Source organism: Pezoporus wallicus, unplaced genomic scaffold, assembly GCF_028554395.1.
Source record: "Pezoporus wallicus isolate ANWC-B61680 ecotype Strahan unplaced genomic scaffold, APGP_CSIRO_Pwel_v1 contig_5879, whole genome shotgun sequence".
Taxonomy (NCBI): Eukaryota; Metazoa; Chordata; class Aves; order Psittaciformes; family Psittacidae; genus Pezoporus; species Pezoporus wallicus.
Window position 1 is genome coordinate 2,744,582 of NW_026637549.1, and position 10,286 is coordinate 2,754,867.

Consider the following 10,286-nt stretch of genomic DNA (forward strand, 5'->3'; position numbering starts at 1 on the left):
GAAAGAAGTTTGTGTGTTTCCCATGTTTGACCTGCTACATTCCACTGACTTGTCTTCACTGAAACACATTCAAATCATCAAGGGTGCTGGATTTTTGTAACTCCATTTTATTTGAACAGAACAGCCCCAAATGTAATTTGTTTCCTGCTTCAATGTAACTAATGTAAAAGAAGGAATTGAAAATAGTGTATTGCATAATCTGTCCTTGGCCAAAACAGTGTTAAAATTCAGTGTCTGATGAACTGGTAATACCCCAGATATAGGCAGGACTGTCAAAGGTCTCTGATTTACAGCTTGGACTAGAAAGGTGTTCCTATTTCCTCAGAGAGCACCATAAACCATGAGGGCAGAGAGTCTTCCAGACTCTGATTAAGTGTGCACAAAATGAAACTTCTCCACGAGCACAGATTGAGAAATAGAGGCTTAGTCTGAATCTCTGCAGGGGTACCCAGCAGTATGTCCCTGCTCTGAACTGGGACAAGAGGTCTCTGCTTGGATGGGAAGAACTGGCAAATGCCCACAGGCAGCTCTTAGGCTGGACTGGAGCCTGTTGCTTTCTAATTAAAATGGGTCATATGTGGTAAGTAAACAAACAAATAAAAAAAAACACAAAAGCACTGCTCTAGTGACTGGCCCTGCTATGGAAAAGCAAAGGAAGGGATTCAGGCAAGCATAGCTGAGAACGAAGAATCCCATTGCTTTCTGTCTTCAGGGCAGTTCCATGTCACAGTGTGGTGGGCTTTTACGGGCTGGGTGGTGTTGCTTGTGGGTTTGCCTGTGTTCTGGGTTGATCTGTTGTATTTTTGGTGGGTGAGCTGTGTTGTATGAGAACTTCAATCCAGAAATTTGGCCACCCCCTGGCCGGTGTCTCTTGTTTCTGTTTTACAAGTTATTTATGAGAAGTCTCTTCTTTTATCAGAGATGCTCTGAAAAAAGCTACTTTATATGGATTTACCTATGGAGTGGCTCAGTCTGCAGACTAGTAGCCATCTTCAGATTTGGGACATGACTCACTGCCCATTGTCTGAGTGACTTTGAACATGTATTTGTGTGAGTATACTTTATAAAATGAAAAAAATATATATATAAATGGTGGGTAGGATAGTGAGTTCAATGCATGCAGTTTCCTCATTTTACAGAGGTAACGGGGCATATAGATCCAGGAATTCTGTCTGGTTGGGAGTGTGGTTTGGCCTGAAGGGTTCTTTTGGGAAAGGTGCTTATTTGGGCAGTAAAACAGCAAATGCATGGGCAGTGGAGAAGCTGGAGTGAGCAGCAAGTTCAGCACACCTACTCTGTAGAAGTATTTGCTATTTAATGTTTCTTCCAGGCAGAGGGTGTTACATAGAGAAGTGGTGTGACACCACTGCTCATCTATAAAGTAGTTCTAGGAACAACTAGAACTTACTAATACTGGATGACATTTTGGGGGGTGAGGAGCTCTAGAAATGTCATAATCTAAAGATGCTAAAAACATTCACTCTGAAGGTTTGTTTTGCACAAGAGGAAAACAGTTCATTGTCCTATCTGAAACTAATGATGCTTTGTCTTTTGTTTTTTAGAGGCTACTCTTCCATCATGTCTGCAGCTATAAACATTGGTCAGTCTACTTCCCTAGCATCAGATTATGGCAAAGCTAAATTGCCAACCCAAAGAATTTTTAAACATTTGGACAGAAAATCTCTAATGGACAGTTACAGTGAAGAAGGTGAAAAACTGGTAAGGATGGGTGTTTTGGCTTGAGGGTTTTGGTTTGTTTTTTTTTTGGGGGGGGGAATGTGTTTTGGTGGTGGGGCTTGAGGGTTTGGTTTTGTTTGTTTTGGGATGGTTTTGTTTTGTGGCTTGGTTTTTGGCTGCTTTTTTGTGGGATTTTTGTTGGTTTGGTTTTTTTTCCCAAGAAAAATATTGAAAAAAATTGATTTAGTAATATTTATTGTCTGCAATTGTATTCATATTAGGGTATCACAAAAGATAGACATCATATAAAGTAGTAGTACTGACTCATGAATGTTTTTTGGTTTTTTAATGGACCATATTATTAACAAGTAAAAATATGCTCTTGTGAAGTTAAAACTAACTTAATGAATAATCTATTTTGCTCTAAAGTTGGAGAGAGTGGGGACAACAGCAATATGAAAACCAAGAACAAGATAAAAAAAAAACACACTCAAAAAAAAAAAATGACAAAAAACACGTTACACCAAAATTGTCATTAAGGAAACTCACCTCAGTATTTGCCAAATTTCTGCATGAAATGCTTTCAGTTTACCTGGTGTGAAAGGATTACATTTGCACATCCGTCTTACTTTAAAATTAACTTTCTGTGTAGGTTTTAGATGGTAGTGCCTACTCAGGAAGCCATAATCCAGTTCCATAGAATCATAGAATACTTTAAGCTTATTCACAGGATTTTCAGCCTTTAAAGTTATGAACATACTTACATATCTTCTTGAACCAGGGTCCTCTGGAACAGAGGTTGAAAAACTTAGCAGAAGGTACCCAGTAAATTAGGACTTAAATTAAAATATTTCTAGTATGGATTGTACTTTAATACCAGTGATGCCTGAGACTTCAGCAAAGCAAAGGTTTGAGCCCATTAAATTGGATTGTCAGCTACTGTGAGAGCACTGTAGCAGCAGTGTTGCTAGTATGTACATAGGGCTGGCTCTTAGCCCAAACACCAGGGAAGAGACAATAGCCTTAATATGTAACCCCTTTCTTCCACTTGTGCTTAGAAGTCAGCCTGGCTAGAATGGCTAATTAACAATTATCACTGATTTTTAAAACACAGCTTGTCCTACATGCCTGCAAATTACTTACCAAAGAATTTATTTAGCTCTATCTTAATAGCTGGTCTTGACCTTGTGTTCCATTCATTCCAATTGTGCTACCTGCAGTGTGAGATCAGGAAGGCAAATGTTAGATTGTTATTGGTCTATATCAATATAGATTGAGAGTAGAAGTGCCTCAATTATATGTCAGAAATTATGAATATTAACATTGCTTATTTGCCTAAAGATATTCTTTTCAAAGGTGAAGTGAAAAATAGATACAAGAGATGCAGAAAACTTTTTCTGCAGAAGGACCTAGCGACTTCCATCTGAAGATCATCCCATAAATAATACTGTGCTCAATACAATATGTAATTTAAAAGAACTTAAAAAGCAGTTTTGAAAACACACTCCCAAACTTTCTTGTCAGTTCTCTCACCTTAATAACGAAATCTTATTATAGTTAAAACTAATAAGTGCTAGTACGAATATGTGAACTCTCCATTACTTTTCAGAGGAATTTTGAAGGCAACATTGAATTCAGGAATGTCCATTTTGTATACCCAGCAAGGCCAGAAGTTCAAGTCTTGCAAGGATTCAGTGTGAAGGATAACAAAGGACAGACTCTGGCATTAGTAGGAAGTAGCAGCTGTGGCAAAAGCACATGTATTCAGCTCTTAGAGAGATTTTATAACCCTGTGGAAGGACAAGCGGTAAAGCTAGACATGTGTGGCTATTAACACAATTATATCTACAGAATCTTTATCTTCCAAGGTTTCAGATGCTTTAAGCAGTCCTGGCAATATCTCTGTTAAGATGCCTTTTTCAGATGTGCATGTTACTGAGATGGTGGCTCTAGTGGAGCTGTAGACAACCTCAAGACCCCTCTCCTTGCTTGCCCTGTGAACTCACCAGACGTACCAGCATTGGCACCTATGTTGGCACAGCATGCTGGCTCAAGGCACAGATCTCACTGGGGAAGAGAATGACTGTGTCAGACTGTTGCTCCCCAAAGCTGCTCACTCTGGTCACATAGGGGCATAACATTCAAGTAACTTGCTTGTCGATGTGTAAGTCTTCATGTCCTTGTGAATTCACATGCTAGGGACATAGCTACATGTTTCACATAGCACAAATATAACCCTACAGGGATGCTGCTGCAACACTGTCAGAAGTTAGCAATGGGCTTTTGATTCAATCCCTGCTAATGGGTATAGAAAGTCCAAAGAAGCCTCCTTGGCAGTTTTGAGTTAAAGGCCTACAGCTGAAAATATTTTGGGTGTGTTAAAGCTTCTTAAGGATAGGCTTTCCCATGAGGTTCACTGTGCTTCTTGTGGTGATTAGGGCTGGAAGGTCTGCAGGAAGAGCCTGTGATCTGCCCTCTGCTTCTGTCTGCTGGAAAATGGAAGCAAACACACATACAAAATTAAAAACTAATGAAAGGAAATATTTCATCTATACTGTTGGTTCTTTTCCATTTTGCATGCAAAATTTACTTGGTTTCAGCTGGGAATCTAACATATGATAGGCTTCCTCTTACAATTCGTGTTTCCTGTTTACAGCAAGTGTCTGTGGATAAGCTCCCTAGTCAACTTTGCATCATTTTTTCTGATGTTTTTTCTGCATAGCAGATGGATTCGATACCAGATCTTTTCATATACAATGGCTGAGGTCCAGACTGGGCCTGGTGTCACAGGGGCACATTTTGTTTGACTGCAGCATTGCTGAAAACATTCAATATGGAGACAACAGTAGGGTGGTTAGGACGAAGTTGAAGAAGCAGCTAAAACAGCAAATATTCATAGCTTCATTGAAAGAATGAGATGGTGATCTTCTCTTTACAATGAGATTAGATGTTTGGAATCATGTGGAGAAATTCAAGTAATGCTAACTTAAGTAGATGAAATTTGACATCTTTGTTTCCCTTCATAGGAGGAAGTATAGAGTTTTAAAAATGTGTGTTTAAAGCTTAAAAACCTTCTTAGTATGTTCAAAAAAAGTGATTGTTCCAATTAATATAGTGGTGACAGCAGAATATGAGGGGAGGAAGTAAGAGGACACTTTATATACAAGTCCTCTTATTTTATATATTTTTTTCCTTTGAGAACAGAAACTTCCCAAGTTCCTCCAAGAAAGACAGTTTATTTGTTTTTTTTTTTCTAAAATAATTCAGTAAAACTAAATGCTCTATTTCTAATTGGATGGGCAGGAACAGAAAGTTTTTCTCAACAAATATGAAGGGGCAATAGATCAAAAGCAAATGACATGGCATTTCACCTTCATGCCTGCCAAGAATTTGGTTCTAACAAGGAAAAAGCTACAATTGTTTTTGCTGTAGTTCTGTGTAACTCGAAAATGATGTAATGATGCTGAAAAATATTTAATCTTCGTTGATGACTTTATTCCCAAGTATTGCAGGATCAGTTTCTTCCTGTGCATGTCAGTAATCATGAAATCTCTAGTTACTCTTATGACTATATACTTATGATAGGCCAGATGTGTGTGGACACCTCAGTGCTGTATCCCTGGTGGTACTTATTCAAGACCTAATCCAGTCTTTGGAGAAGTACATTTTCAGGCCAGGTATAAATATGTGTGGTTGTACATATAACTGTTCATGCTAAAGTTGTTTATAAAACCTTAGCTTCATTAAAACTTGCACTATTCTCCTCTTTCAAGATGGAAATAACTAATCATTCTTGTAACCACACATAAAACTTTTCTTATCTTCCTTCTCAAAGATTATTCACAGGCCTTCTTTTTTGAATTTTTAACATTCAGAGATATAATAACCCTGTGGGTGAGAAAGGAACACAACTTTCTGAGGGACAAAAAGCAAAGAATAGCAATTGCCCATGCTCTGTTTCTGTAATCCTGCAATTTTGCTTCTGGATGAAGCTACCTTTGCTCTTGACACAAAGTGAAAAGGTGAGTAATAATTATTAATGGAAATATATATCTATATCTATGTACATGGCTAGTTGCTTTCTGTAGAATAAAATCAATGCAAAAATATTCAGCTGTGAAACAACATCACTGTAGCTTTTCAAGCTGCAAGCTGTGAATTGAACACCACTAGGAAACTATGCATACCTGCAAACAAGTAGAACCCCTCAAAACTTTAAGTAGAAAACACTGTGTGGAGCTGATACTCCTCAGCATTCTTCCTATTGGCTGTATTTGGTGGTAAATACTGTATTTGTGTTCTGACCTAGACTGGACGCCCAAGAACCCACTTCTGAATATCTCATGCTTATTCGGTCAGTCTCAGTGATAAATCCTGTTGAGTAAGGGTCTCACGTATGCACTGACTTGTAGATCTGTGGAGATACATTCAGGTGCTAACAAAGAGTAAGAAATAAAGTGTGGTTCCTATGACAAGTGAAGGCTATCTATGTGCTAACAGCATTTTCACAACATCTGTGTGCAAGTTGTTCAGAAAGCTCTGGATATCGCCCGGCAAGGTCGAACCTGCATCGTCATTGCTCAGCGCCTGACGACCGTACAGACTGCAGACATCATTGCAGTGATCCAGAATGGCAGAGTGGTTGAGCAGGGCACCCACAGCCAGTTACTGGAAAAGGAAGGACACTTGTAAATGTGTAAATGCCCTTGTAAATGCACAAAAGTCTAATTAATAATGTTTGAAGATTTTTAAAAATGTTTTCCCTGGGAAGACATGAAAAGCTTACAGAGAATTAATGTTGGTTGTGTCTGTGCTGATAGAGCAGGCACCATGTGTTGCAGCCTGGTTATTGTACCCAGCATAGCCCTTGACCCAACCCCCCATGGGGATATGCAGTGCGTGCCCTTGGGTGGGTCAAGGAAGGTACACGGGGGAGTCCTAGGGGCTGAACTTACTGGGCAGTTGATGGGATTGTGTGATCTGGAGGGAGCCAGACCTGGAGTAGCCTTATCCATGCCATGGCTTGGGTGGGTCACCCTCTCTCTGATCCATGCCAAGTACCCTATTGCAAAACAGTATCAGAGTTACGACAGTGGTTAAGCATCATGGATGAACAGTGAGCTGGTGCTTGTGCTTGCCACTTGGGTTTCTTCACCAGCCAGATACATCTGTAAATCCTTAATTAAAAGTGACTGACAACTCTTGATGACTGCTGGGATTCCAAATAAAGACACTTGTAAAAAATGCAGAAAGAAGGTGCTGGATGTGTTTGTTGTGTGTTTTTTTGGTTGGTTTTGGTTTCCCCCACTTTATGATATATTTCTAATATTAATGAGTTAGGGTTGAAAGTTCATCTAGTTCCAATCCCTCTGCAATGGGCAAGGATACCTTACACTAGACCAGGCTGTTCAAGGCCCTGTCCAGCCTGGCCTTGAGCACTGCCAGGGATGCACTATTCACAACTTCCTTGGACAGTGCCTCACTGCTTGTGCTTCACATATTTCTTGGAAGTCAATATTCTGTCAGACAATAATTGTAATAATTACAATCTTTTCATATAAACTAACACATGAGCTAGCATTAGTTGGGTTTGGTTTTTTTAATCAGTTGCTGATCTAACAGTTTAATTGTTCTTTGCATCCATCAGGGTAATTTCCAAAGTCTTGCAGGGGAACTAGGATAGCTTCTTTTGAAATGGACTCAAGTCAGCCACATAAATAGCTTTTCATTTTTTTTAAAAATGAGGTTTTCAGTATGAGATCCTTTATTTTGAATAGACATGGCATTTAGTGGTGGACTTGGTAGTGTTAGGTTAACAGTTGGATTTGATGATCTTAAAGGTCTTTTCCATCCCAGATGATTCTATGAATAATTCTAAAGCTTGTTTGAAGAGTTGGCAAAACTCATTTACACATGTGCTTTAATAATTGGCTGTTCCTCTGATATATTCCACAGGGTGCTGCAGTATATTCTTCAACAGGATGTACTGTATAGTCAGAGTGACTCAGCAGCTGGGGTGGAGTTTTTTTGACTGCTTAGACCGAATTGCAGCATTTTAATTTTCCAAGGCTTTGCACGTGACTTTGGGTTAGGATTTATGGCCTGGAGCAACCTGCAGTACTTTATAATTTCCAGATAGCTGTTCTCAATTGTAGCAGACAGAACTTACAGTAATGAGTATCTCCTTTGCTCATTTCAGTTGTCTTCTGGCATCTGGATCCATGAAGGGAATAAAACACACAAAACAAAACAAATTCTAGTCTCAGATTTGCCAAAATAAATACAGTCACTCTGCCTCACATGGGTTTTTCTCAGGGACTGTTACAGGAGGAGTTGCCACTCATTCAGAAACCCCTCTTGTGTGATCACTTTCTCCTGATAGGCAGATAACTACGGGAGCTGCTGCCCTTAATACATTCCCAATTATCCAGCATGGGCTCCAAATAATTCTTTTTTCCCTATTTTATTTCTGCACTGGAGTTAAAATTACAAGTTTGATTCTCAGCTTTGAAAGTAGACCTTCCTTCTAAATTCAGAAATCTTTTTGGCAAAGAGTTAATTTGTACTTTTGGGTTAGATGTATATGTGTTTTTCATTACAATAGTGATGATGTATCTTTGTACCATTACAACTCACTATGGTCTGTTACAGAAACAATATTAAGTAAAAATGGGATAAAATACATAGAAGATACAACAGTCACTAAACTAAAGCTCTGTAACATGATGAATCATCTAACATCTGGGGCTAGTTAATGGAGCATCTCTGGAAAATACTGTGTTCACATCCATACAGATAATGGAGAAGAAACCAAAACATGCTTCCTTCCCACTAAGTTGGAATTATTTACTAGCACAAGGGAAGAGCCATGAGGAAACATGCAGTATTTGACCTGGAAGGTGTGGAAAGAGTTGCAGCATGGTCAGCCTAGAAAAATAAGTTCTGTGACTTGTGTTTCCCTTTATTTGCACTTTTGAGGTCAACATTACCTACCATGAAAGGAAGAGTGACTACACTTGCATCCCTTTTGTCAGGTTCCTCACCCTTGTTTACATAGTGAGTTCAGCACCAGTTAAGTCCTTATGGGATGGTAGGTGTGAGTTTCAGTTGGAGCCAAAAAGAGCAGGTGGTGATGTGGTAATGGAGGGAGCGTGGATGTACTGCTCTGGGCTGCGGGAGCCAAGTGGGGAAAAAGCAGTGCCTGACAGCTGTGCCTCGGGAGCAGCCTCTGCTCATGCATGAGTGAAAAGGGGAAATTGAAGTGAATAGTATTGATGTACTGAAGTTCGCATATGAATGTATCTTACTGATTTCTTTCAATACAAACATACTAAAAGCCACTTGTATCACAGCCCTGTTTAAAAGATCAGCTGCAGACCCACTGAAAGCACCAGACAAAAGCACATCCTACCTACCATTAAAGAGACGGTGAGCAAGGAACCAGCGCATGAATAACATCTCTAAGAGTGACAGAAGAGCCCACTACTGCATGCCTGCTAAAAGACAGCCTCACCTGAATGACTTTACTGACTCTATGAGATACGCATAGATTAGCATGCTCAGCTTGTAGGTGCTAATAACAAATGCTGTGCACAGATGGTTTATTTCAGACCGTGCAAGTCACCTTCCCAGCTGGCTATGCCCATACAGCTTGCAGACTGGGTATGCTCTGCTTAGAAACAGACCTAAATTCAGAAACAAGTGTATGTCAAAAGTACCTTTTCAGCACCAAACTCTAGATTGATAAAGAGATCAAAAGAATCACCTTTTACCAAAAAAGAAAAGCCTATGAGGACACATCTTAACAGCCAAGGATTTGTTGGCCCCATCAAGTAAGCACTCAATTCTTTCTCCAGATTCCCTTATGAATGCATTCTCTGAAGTCTTTGCTGTCTCTTTTTGGGATGTCATATCTTAATAATTCCATAGGAGGCTTAGATCAGTGCTAGCATAAAGCATAAAGCAAGTGTCTGGGCTAAGTGCTTCTTGTCTAGTCATGACGTGCTGTTCCTTGACAAGCCTGGGCTGATGTGTTTCCTTCATTGCTACCCCTCTGGCAGTCGTTTTAGGGGTGAAGTGACATCAGCAGTGACACCATCAGTGACTCACCATATTGTAGGCATGTTTGGAGTACACCAGCCCCTGCCCAAGCAGGCATAGGGAAATCTTTTTAACACTGGGGTAGATGATAGCACTGGACAGACATCTGGGAAAAAAAAAATGTAATGATAAATATTATATTAATTTGCAGTTTTGCAAACAGCACTATTCCTAAATTGCTGGCAGGTATTTTAAGTTAGAGAAGAGCCATTTACTTTGAATTTAAATTTGCATTGTACTGATAACAAAACATTTTAAAATCTTTGATAACAAAAAGTCTTCTGGATTAAGAAAGTATCTAACTTTATTACAGACCAAATCTAGTCTCTCCCTACAGCAGAATTCCAATGATTCTTCCACTAAAAATGCTACCTAAAAATTATATGAAGGACAAGGGGTAACGGGTTAAAACTTAAACAGGGGAAGTTTAGATTAGATATAAGGAAGAAATTCTTTCTGTTAGGGTGGTGAGGCACTGGAATGGGTTGCCCAGGGAGGTTGTGAATGCT

General features: G+C 39.4%; 1 protein-coding gene across 1 annotated transcript in view; it reads left to right on the forward strand.

Moving 5' to 3' along the window:
* ABCB5 (ATP binding cassette subfamily B member 5) overlaps positions 1-6,369 on the forward strand; it is a 29,839-nt gene extending 23,470 nt beyond the window's left edge. Inside the window, 11 exon segments of the mRNA XM_057406231.1 lie at positions 920-978; positions 981-1,050; positions 1,563-1,719; positions 3,287-3,500; positions 4,400-4,531; positions 4,534-4,597; positions 4,707-4,709; positions 5,555-5,603; positions 5,605-5,640; positions 5,642-5,699; positions 6,203-6,369. Coding sequence (XP_057262214.1) covers positions 920-978; positions 981-1,050; positions 1,563-1,719; positions 3,287-3,500; positions 4,400-4,531; positions 4,534-4,597; positions 4,707-4,709; positions 5,555-5,603; positions 5,605-5,640; positions 5,642-5,699; positions 6,203-6,369 — 1,009 coding nt within the window.
* The last annotated feature ends 3,917 nt before the right edge of the window (positions 6,370-10,286 follow it).